General features: G+C 33.6%; 2 protein-coding genes across 2 annotated transcripts; both read left to right on the top strand.

Moving 5' to 3' along the window:
- The first annotated feature begins 2,126 nt into the window (after positions 1–2,126).
- On the top strand, positions 2,127–2,711 carry LOC113756063 (dirigent protein 2-like). Its single transcript, XM_027299862.1, has one exon. It carries the CDS (start codon positions 2,127–2,129, stop codon positions 2,709–2,711), a length of 585 nt encoding a protein of 194 aa, XP_027155663.1.
- A 3,769-nt stretch (positions 2,712–6,480) lies between these two features.
- On the top strand, positions 6,481–7,065 carry LOC113756062 (dirigent protein 2-like). The gene has a single exon (XM_027299861.1). The coding sequence runs from the start codon at positions 6,481–6,483 to the stop codon at positions 7,063–7,065; it is 585 nt and encodes a 194-aa protein (XP_027155662.1).
- Positions 7,066–10,064: the final 2,999 nt, after the last annotated feature.

Genomic DNA, 10,064 nt, shown 5'->3' with positions numbered 1-10,064 from the left:
TCCAGGATTATTGCACTCTCGGATCGAATATCGCCTCGAAAACGCGTACTCGTTATTTCTCGCTAAACGACCCTCCGAAAAATTAAATTTGCTAACAGGACACTTTAAAAATATAAGTGAGACATTATTCCATGTAAATGGATTTAAAATGGTTGAAATAAATTATTCGGAGAAAACATGTGAATAAATAATTAAATAAGCCAATAAAATAAGATAAAATAAGAAAATTTTCGGGTCCTCACATGAAAGATATGAATGATGCAAGTGAAGGCGTGGAACCAGAACCATGCCTTTACTAGGGAATTGCTCAAGAAACGTGAGCTCAGCAAGCAAGTGAAACTACGACAAATTCTGTTAACAGAAGCCACGTGGCCAAGCTAGATTGATAAAGCCGAGGGAATTAGTTATTAGTTAGCTATATATAGTTAGGATCAGAGATGGAAAAGAGGAATTTGTTAGCCATTGTTAGGGATCATTCCCTGAGCATTGTCCTTTTCTGATTTCCTTCATTCTTGTTCATCTCCTTTTCTTTTTCCCGCCAATTCTGTAATCTTCTTATTCTGATCAATATAACACCATTAAGTTGAATTCTTATCAGCTTTCATTATTATTATTGCTTATTGTTAAATTCTGAAGCAAGTTATCTGGTTAATTCAACTATAAACGATTCCATTGTTCGGGTTCCTGTTCGATACCATCATAGACTATTGCTCAGGCCCAAGGCATTTATATAGCTTCATCCCGTGATGGATCAAGCTCACAGGGCATAGACTATTGCCCCGCTTCCCCTATGGGCAGACCCACAGGGCGAATAAAAATTTGTCATACAATTTCATTGTAGTCAAATTTGAACAAAGGATCAAATACTTAAATGCCAACACATCACCAAATCATTATCCATTGTAATTCCACAATTGTATGTCATAAAAACAATCAAACAAAAGTTATTTAAATACAGCCCAATATGATGAAACAAACTCAACTAAAGTAGTCAAGTTTTCACTTTTGATACAAATACAATCACTAAATCATTGTTGTGTGGTTTTTTGAGAAAAGAAGTGTTATTGTGTTAAGTGTAATTAGGAATTTAGTATAAATGTATTAGTAAATTTGATATAACTAATTAACAATTTCTATTAGTAGACATGTATAATTATTAGCATTTGATAATATCAATTATATTATAAATACTAATATACATTATATAATACTTATAACTAATAATATCATTATTATAAATTTGTAACTAATTAAATTAAATATCACATATATAATTATATACATATAAATTTAATTGTTTTTAACGGGTGATGGGGCAGGGGATGGGGTGGGGGCAAACTCCCTCTCCGGCTACCCCATTTTTTAATGGGGCAAAAAATTATCCCTCCCCCCGGCCCCGTTTGCCCGCGGGCACCCTCCTAGATTACCATTACTAAAAAAATTCTTAATTATGAATTTTGAATGATATATCTGCCGTGTATACCACGCCATTCTACACTAACCTACGATGATAGGTGGCCACCCATTGAGGTTTAATTCTCTTTTAAAACTTTTTATGCTCTACCTAACTCTTTCAAATGCAATCCTATTTCATTTAAACCATTTATATGCAGAAAAATCAAAAGTCAACATTAATTTATCTACTGAGTATATGTTCGGAACCTTGTTAAAGTGGTACAAGTTTGAAAATGCAGAGTGGAGTTAAACCTTTTCCAGAACCTTATTGAATGTGTTTCATTTTTTTTTAGGGAAATGTGTTTCATGTTTTCCATTATCCCACTATATATCAAAAGAAATTCTTGGCTCTGAACTTTGAATGATATATCTGCTGAGTACACCACACCATTGCACATACCTATTGTGATAGGTCGCCACCCATTGATGTTTAATTGTCTTTTAAAACTTTTTGTGCTATACCTAACTCTTTGTAATGTAATATTATTTCATTTAAACCATTTGTATGTGGAAAAATCAAAAGTCAAGATTGATTTAATTGTTCTACTATAACCATTTGCAACTGCTACCTCCTCCATCCTATAAATACGGTCATTGAACAAATTATCTTCACCATCTAACTAATTTGTTTCTTCCTTCTTTGTTTTTCAGCTAGCCTTTCAACATACAAAATGGCAAAAGGTTCAGCTTTAGCATCCATCCAAATTTCCCTTGTGCTATTACTAGCAATCTTTGTTTGTTCAGAAGCTGATCTTCTTGGACCTTACGGTTGCTGCCGTGGAAAGGAAACAAATACTACTGTGTACCTTCAAGTGTTTACGGGCGGACCAAAAACCACCAGTGTTGCAGTTGCCGGCGCCCCTGGTATGCCGAGAACTCCCACCAATTTTGGAACCATTATTGTTAATGATGCTAACATGACACAAGGCATCAGCAACAATTCTCCAACTATTGGTCGGGCCCAAGGCATTTATATAGCTTCATCCCGTGATGGATCAAGCTCACTGGGCATATTTTCTCTCATTTTCTCCAACCCCCAATACAACGGGAGCACATTGGAATTCGACGGACCAGGATATAACTTACAAGTAGGTGGTACGGCGAGAGAAGTTCCAATAGTTGGTGGCACCAAAACGTTTAGGCTTGCTCGGGGATATGGATATTTTCAGACAGTTCTGCAAAATCCGGCACAGAATAAAACGGTTATAAGGGGCGATATTACCGTAATCCAATGCCCAGGAGGAGGGAAAGTTTGAACAATAAAGGAAAAACCAATAATAAAGAAAGCCAATTACAGACCATATATATACGTACTTGGTGGTCTATGTTTCTTATGTACTACTTGTTCACTCGACTATCTTACTAAGAAATCCATCTAGGAGGATGGGAAAAAATAACTAATAAAAGAAAAATAATAATTAAGGAAACCAAGTATAGATTTTTATCTTTGTTGAGGAATTATATGTACTCGGTGATCAATGTATGATGTTTCTTCGTGCACTTCTTGTTTCGTCAATATGTCCATCTTAATAAAAACACTATTGGTGTTCTTCAATTACACGTGGCTTCGCATTACGTAAGCTTGTGAATTACACTATTGGTGTTCTTCAATTACGTAAGCTTGTGAATGTGTTAAACTAAGATATGTGCATTTGCTAATAAAGATGTGTATTGAAACTTAGATAAAATCTACACCTAATTGTGGAATTTGCTTGAACTGATAATTGTACACCAAGTCTAATTGTAAGGTAGTCTTTATTTTTCATAATTTTTGTTTTACATATGATGTACATCCAACTTGCTTTATGAAAAATAATCTTTTACTCAGTTTAACAAATGGTAATCCTTCTCCTATATAACTACCACAACTAATAAAAGGTGACAAAAGACCTTTTCATCTATTTTTTCTTAACATGGTTAAGAACTTCTGTTTTATTGAGCATTAAGCTTAAAGTGCAATTCACCATTTAGATGGTGAAGATGGATAATGGTTTGGCCACAAAATGCTTAGTTAATTCCTTATAAAACGGGAAGAATGGTTAGTTATCAGGAAAGTCAACTTTCGCGCTTTTCTTCAATTTTACTGCTGAATCGTGTATAAACATATGTGGATTGGACGGAGCAAAAACATATTACCAGGAAAGTCAACGTTTGAGTTTTTTTTTTAATTATCTTTACCGCTAAATAGGGGAGAAACATACGTGGACATGTAATTCGACTCCAAAAGATATGTGAACTGTTAGGAATTTGGCGAGTTTTGGGGGTATTCGATTGTCTCTTCAGACAAATTTTACAACAATCTGCTACATAGAAATCAACGGAAATTACATTCTCGAGAACTATATTCAATTGCACTTCTCTAGTGCAATTAAGATATTTGTTTCATTCCAATTTCTCTTCAGACATTCTCTTATTCGATCAATGTCTTAATGAAGGCTACAAAAGATTTATTATTTCAATCTCTGTTCTTCATCCAACCCTCCCCTTCCCCCCAAACCCCCTAAATTTTAGGGTTAGGAGGTTGAAAGCCTATATGGCGTGTAAATAGCCAAACATGCGTGAACATTTTCAATTTCAACTACAAAATTGAAACCTATGCTTGGACATTTTTTTAAATTAATTTTTTAATGAGAGGATGCTAAAAGCCTATTACTACACGTAACTAACAAGAAAATGAGCGGCTCTTATGCAATTTGCAAACATGAATGGCCCTAGACTAAAAGGTGAAAGTAAAGCTTAGGGTGCAAAGTGTTCAAAATTAAAATTTAGAGTATAAAATGAAAAGTGGGATAAGTTCGAAGATGCAAAGTTAAGTTAATCCTTTTCTAGAACCTTATTAAATGTGTTTCCTTGTTTTTTTTTTTCAGGTAATTTTGTTTCAAGTTTTTAAGTTTTTCCATTATCCCACAATACAACAGAAGAAATGCTTGACTATCAACTTTGAATGATACATCTGCTAAGTACACCATTCTATACAAACCTATTTTCATAGGTGGCTACCCATTTATATTGAATTCTCTCTTAAAACTTTTTACGCTCTACCTAACTCTTACAAATGTAATCACATTTCATTCAAACCATTTATATGGAGAAAAATCAAAAATCAAGATTGATTTAGCTACTCAATGTAAATTCGGAACCTTATTAAAGTGGTAGAAGTTCGAAGGTGCAAAGCGGAGTTAATTCTTTCCAGAACCTTGTGAAATGTGTTTCATTGTTTTGTAATTTGTTTTTTAGGCAAAAGTGTTTCAAGATTTCAAGGCTTTCCATTATCTCACTATTTATATAGCAAAAGAAATTCTTGACTCTGAACTTTGAATGATATATCTGCTATGTATACCACACCATTCTACACAAAGCTACTTTGATAGGTGGCCATCCATTGAGGTTTAATTCTCTTTTAAAACTTTTTATGCTCTACCAAACTCCTTGAAAAGTAATCTTATTTCATTTGAACCATTAAGTCAAGTTTGATTTATCTCCTGTGTATAAGTTTGGAACATTGTTAAATCGGTACAAATTCGAAGGTGCAAAGTGGAGTTAGTCATTTTTCGGAGCCCTATTAAATGTATTTCATTTTTTTTTTTGGTAAATCTGTTTCAAGTTTTCAAGGTTTCCATTATTACACTATAGAGCAAACGAAATTAGGAATGGCAATGGGGCGGGGGTTAGACGGGGGACTGCTCCCCTGCCCCGTCCCCGCCTTGCCCCGCTTCCCTATGGGCACACCCACAGGGTGAATAAAAATTTGTCATACAACTTCATTGTAGTCAAATTTGACCAAAGAATCAAATACTTAAATGCCAACACATCACCAAATCATTATCCATTGTAATTCCACAATTGTAAGTCATAAAAACAATCAAACAAATGTTATTTAAATACAATCCAATATGATGAAACAAACACAACTAAAGTAGTCAAGTTTTCACTTTTGATACAAATACAATCACTAAATCATTGTTGTGTGATTTTTTGAGAAAAAAAGTGTTATTGTGTTAAGTATAATTAGGAATTTAGTATAAATGTATTAGTAAATTTGATATAACTAATTAACAATTTCTATTAGTAGACATGTATAATTATTAGAATTTGATAATATCAATTATATTATAAATACTAATATACATTATATAATACTTATAACTAATAATATCATTATTATAAATTTGTAACTAATTAAATTAAATATCACATATATAATTATATACATATAAATTTAATTGTTTTTAACGGGTGACGGGGCAGGGGATGGGGTGGGGGCAAACTCCCTCTCCGGCTACCCCATTTTTTAATGGGGCAAAAAATTATCCCTCCCCCCCGGCCCCGTTTGCCCGCGGGCACCCTCCTAGATTACCATCACTAAAAAAATTCTTAATTATGAATTTTGAATGATATATCTGCCGTGTATACCACGCCATTCTACACTAACCTACGATGATAGGTGGCCACCCATTGAGGTTTAATTCTCTTTTAAAACTTTTTATGCTCTACCTAACTCTTTCAAATGCAATCCTATTTCATTTAAACCATTTATATGCAGAAAAATCAAAAGTCAACATTAATTTATCTACTGAGTATATGTTCGGAACCTTGTTAAAGTGGTACAAGTTTGAAAATGCAGAGTGGAGTTAAACCTTTTCCAGAACCTTATTGAATGTGTTTCATTTTTTTTTAGGGAATTGTGTTTCATGTTTTCCATTATCCCACTATATATCAAAAGAAATTCTTGGCTCTGAAATTCTTGCACATACCTATTGTGATAGGTCGCCACCCATTGATGTTTAATTGTCTTTTAAAACTTTTTGTGCTATACCTAACTCTTTGTAATGTAATATTATTTCATTTAAACCATTTGTATGTGGAAAAATCAAAAGTCAAGATTGATTTAATTGTTCTACTATAACCATTTGCAACTGCTACCTCCTCCATCCTATAAATACGGTCATTGAACAAATTATCTTCACCATCTAACTAATTTGTTTCTTCCTTCTTTGTTGTTCAGCTAGCCTTTCAACATACAAAATGGCAAAAGGTTCAGCTTTAGCATCCATCCAAATTTCCCTTGTGCTATTACTAGCAATCTTTGTTTGTTCAGAAGCTGATCTTCTTGGACCTTACGGTTGCTGCCGTGGAAAGGAAACAAATACTACTGTGTACCTTCAAGTGTTTACGGGCGGACCAAAAACCACCAGTGTTGCAGTTGCCGGCGCCCCTGGTATGCCGAGAACTCCCACCAATTTTGGAACCATTATTGTTAATGATGCTAACATGACACAAGGCATCAGCAACAATTCTCCAACTATTGGTCGGGCCCAAGGCATTTATATAGCTTCATCCCGTGATGGATCAAGCTCACTGGGCATATTTTCCCTCATTTTCTCCAACCCCCAATACAACGGGAGCACATTGGAATTCGACGGACCAGGATATAACTTACAAGTAGGTGGTACGGCGAGAGAAGTTCCAATAGTTGGTGGCACCAAAACGTTTAGGCTTGCTCGGGGATATGGATATTTTCAGACAGTTCTGCAAAATCCGGCACAGAATAAAACGGTTATAAGGGGCGATATTACCGTAATCCAATGCCCAGGAGGAGGGAAAGTTTGAACAATAAAGGAAAAACCAATAATAAAGAAAGCCAATTACAGACCATATATATACGTACTTGGTGGTCTATGTTTCTTATGTACTACTTGTTCACTCGACTATCTTACTAAGAAATCCATCTAGGAGGATGGGAAAAAATAACTAATAAAAGAAAAATAATAATTAAGGAAACCAAGTATAGATTTTTATCTTTGTTGAGGAATTATATGTACTCGGTGATCAATGTATGATGTTTCGTCGTGCACTTCTTGTTTCGTCAATATGTCCATCTTAATAAAAACACTATTGGTGTTCTTCAATTACACGTGGCTTCGCATTACGTAAGCTTGTGAATTACACTATTGGTGTTCTTCAATTACGTAAGCTTGTGAATGTGTTAAACTAAGATATGTGCATTTGCTAATAAAGATGTGTATTGAAACTTAGATAAAATCTACACCTAATTGTGGAATTTGCTTGAACTGATAATTGTACACCAAGTCTAATTGTAAGGTAGTCTTTATTTTTCATAATTTTTGTTTTACATATGATGTACATCCAACTTGCTTTATGAAAAATAATCTTTTACTCAGTTTAACAAATGGTAATCCTTCTCCTATATAACTACCACAACTAATAAAAGGTGACAAAAGACCTTTTCATCTATTTTTTCTTAACATGGTTAAGAACTTCTGTTTTATTGAGCATTAAGCTTAAAGTGCAATTCACCATTTAGATGGTGAAGATGGATAATGGTTTGGCCACAAAATGCTTAGTTAATTCCTTATAAAACGGGAAGAATGGTTAGTTATCAGGAAAGTCAACTTTCGCGCTTTTCTTCAATTTTACTGCTGAATCGTGTATAAACATATGTGGATTGGACGGAGCAAAAACATATTACCAGGAAAGTCAACGTTTGAGTTTTTTTTTTAATTATCTTTACCGCTAAATAGGGGAGAAACATACGTGGACATGTAATTCGACTCCAAAAGATATGTGAACTGTTAGGAATTTGGCGAGTTTTGGGGGTATTCGATTGTCTCTTCAGACAAATTTTACAACAATCTGCTACATAGAAATCAACGGAAATTACATTCTCGAGAACTATATTCAATTGCACTTCTCTAGTGCAATTAAGATATTTGTTTCATTCCAATTTCTCTTCAGACATTCTCTTATTCGATCAATGTCTTAATGAAGGCTACAAAAGATTTATTATTTCAATCTCTGTTCTTCATCCAACCCTCCCCTTCCCCCCAAACCCCCTAAATTTTAGGGTTAGGAGGTTGAAAGCCTATATGGCGTGTAAATAGCCAAACATGCGTGAACATTTTCAATTTCAACTACAAAATTGAAACCTATGCTTGGACATTTTTTTAAATTAATTTTTTAATGAGAGGATGCTAAAAGCCTATTACTACACGTAACTAACAAGAAAATGAGCGGCTCTTATGCAATTTGCAAACATGAATGGCCCTAGACTAAAAGGTGAAAGTAAAGCTTAGGGTGCAAAGTGTTCAAAATTAAAATTTAGAGTATAAAATGAAAAGTGGGATAAGTTCGAAGATGCAAAGTTAAGTTAATCCTTTTCTAGAACCTTATTAAATGTGTTTCCTTGTTTTTTTTTTTCAGGTAATTTTGTTTCAAGTTTTTAAGTTTTTCCATTATCCCACAATACAACAGAAGAAATGCTTGACTATCAACTTTGAATGATACATCTGCTAAGTACACCATTCTATACAAACCTATTTTCATAGGTGGCTACCCATTTATATTGAATTCTCTCTTAAAACTTTTTACGCTCTACCTAACTCTTACAAATGTAATCACATTTCATTCAAACCATTTATATGGAGAAAAATCAAAAATCAAGATTGATTTAGCTACTCAATGTAAATTCGGAACCTTATTAAAGTGGTAGAAGTTCGAAGGTGCAAAGCGGAGTTAATTCTTTCCAGAACCTTGTGAAATGTGTTTCATTGTTTTGTAATTTGTTTTTTAGGCAAAAGTGTTTCAAGATTTCAAGGCTTTCCATTATCTCACTATTTATATAGCAAAAGAAATTCTTGACTCTGAACTTTGAATGATATATCTGCTATGTATACCACACCATTCTACACAAAGCTACTTTGATAGGTGGCCATCCATTGAGGTTTAATTCTCTTTTAAAACTTTTTATGCTCTACCAAACTCCTTGAAAAGTAATCTTATTTCATTTGAACCATTAAGTCAAGTTTGATTTATCTCCTGTGTATAAGTTTGGAACATTGTTAAATCGGTACAAATTCGAAGGTGCAAAGTGGAGTTAGTCATTTTTCGGAGCCCTATTAAATGTATTTCATTTTTTTTTTTGGTAAATCTGTTTCAAGTTTTCAAGGTTTCCATTATTACACTATAGAGCAAACGAAATTAGGAATGGCAATGGGGCGGGGGTTAGACGGGGGACTGCTCCCCTGCCCCGTCCCCGCCTTGCCCCGCTTCCCTATGGGCACACCCACAGGGTGAATAAAAATTTGTCATACAACTTCATTGTAGTCAAATTTGACCAAAGAATCAAATACTTAAATGCCAACACATCACCAAATCATTATCCATTGTAATTCCACAATTGTAAGTCATAAAAACAATCAAACAAATGTTATTTAAATACAATCCAATATGATGAAACAAACACAACTAAAGTAGTCAAGTTTTCACTTTTGATACAAATACAATCACTAAATCATTGTTGTGTGATTTTTTGAGAAAAAAAGTGTTATTGTGTTAAGTATAATTAGGAATTTAGTATAAATGTATTAGTAAATTTGATATAACTAATTAACAATTTCTATTAGTAGACATGTATAATTATTAGAATTTGATAATATCAATTATATTATAAATACTAATATACATTATATAATACTTATAACTAATAATATCATTATTATAAATTTGTAACTAATTAAATTAAATATCACATATATAATTATATACATATAAATTTAATTGTTTTTAACGGGTGACGGGGCAGGGGATGG

This window comes from Coffea eugenioides, unplaced genomic scaffold (genome assembly GCF_003713205.1).
Source record: "Coffea eugenioides isolate CCC68of unplaced genomic scaffold, Ceug_1.0 ScVebR1_1927;HRSCAF=2864, whole genome shotgun sequence".
Classification (NCBI taxonomy): Eukaryota; Viridiplantae; Streptophyta; class Magnoliopsida; order Gentianales; family Rubiaceae; genus Coffea; species Coffea eugenioides.
This window is presented reverse-complemented; position numbering and strand designations above follow the sequence as displayed.

Coding starts and splice junctions, on each gene's coding strand:
- LOC113756063 (XM_027299862.1), top strand. CDS start 2,127: ATGGCAAAAGGTTCAGCTTTAGCATCCATCCAAATTTCCCTTGTGCTA.
- LOC113756062 (XM_027299861.1), top strand. CDS start 6,481: ATGGCAAAAGGTTCAGCTTTAGCATCCATCCAAATTTCCCTTGTGCTA.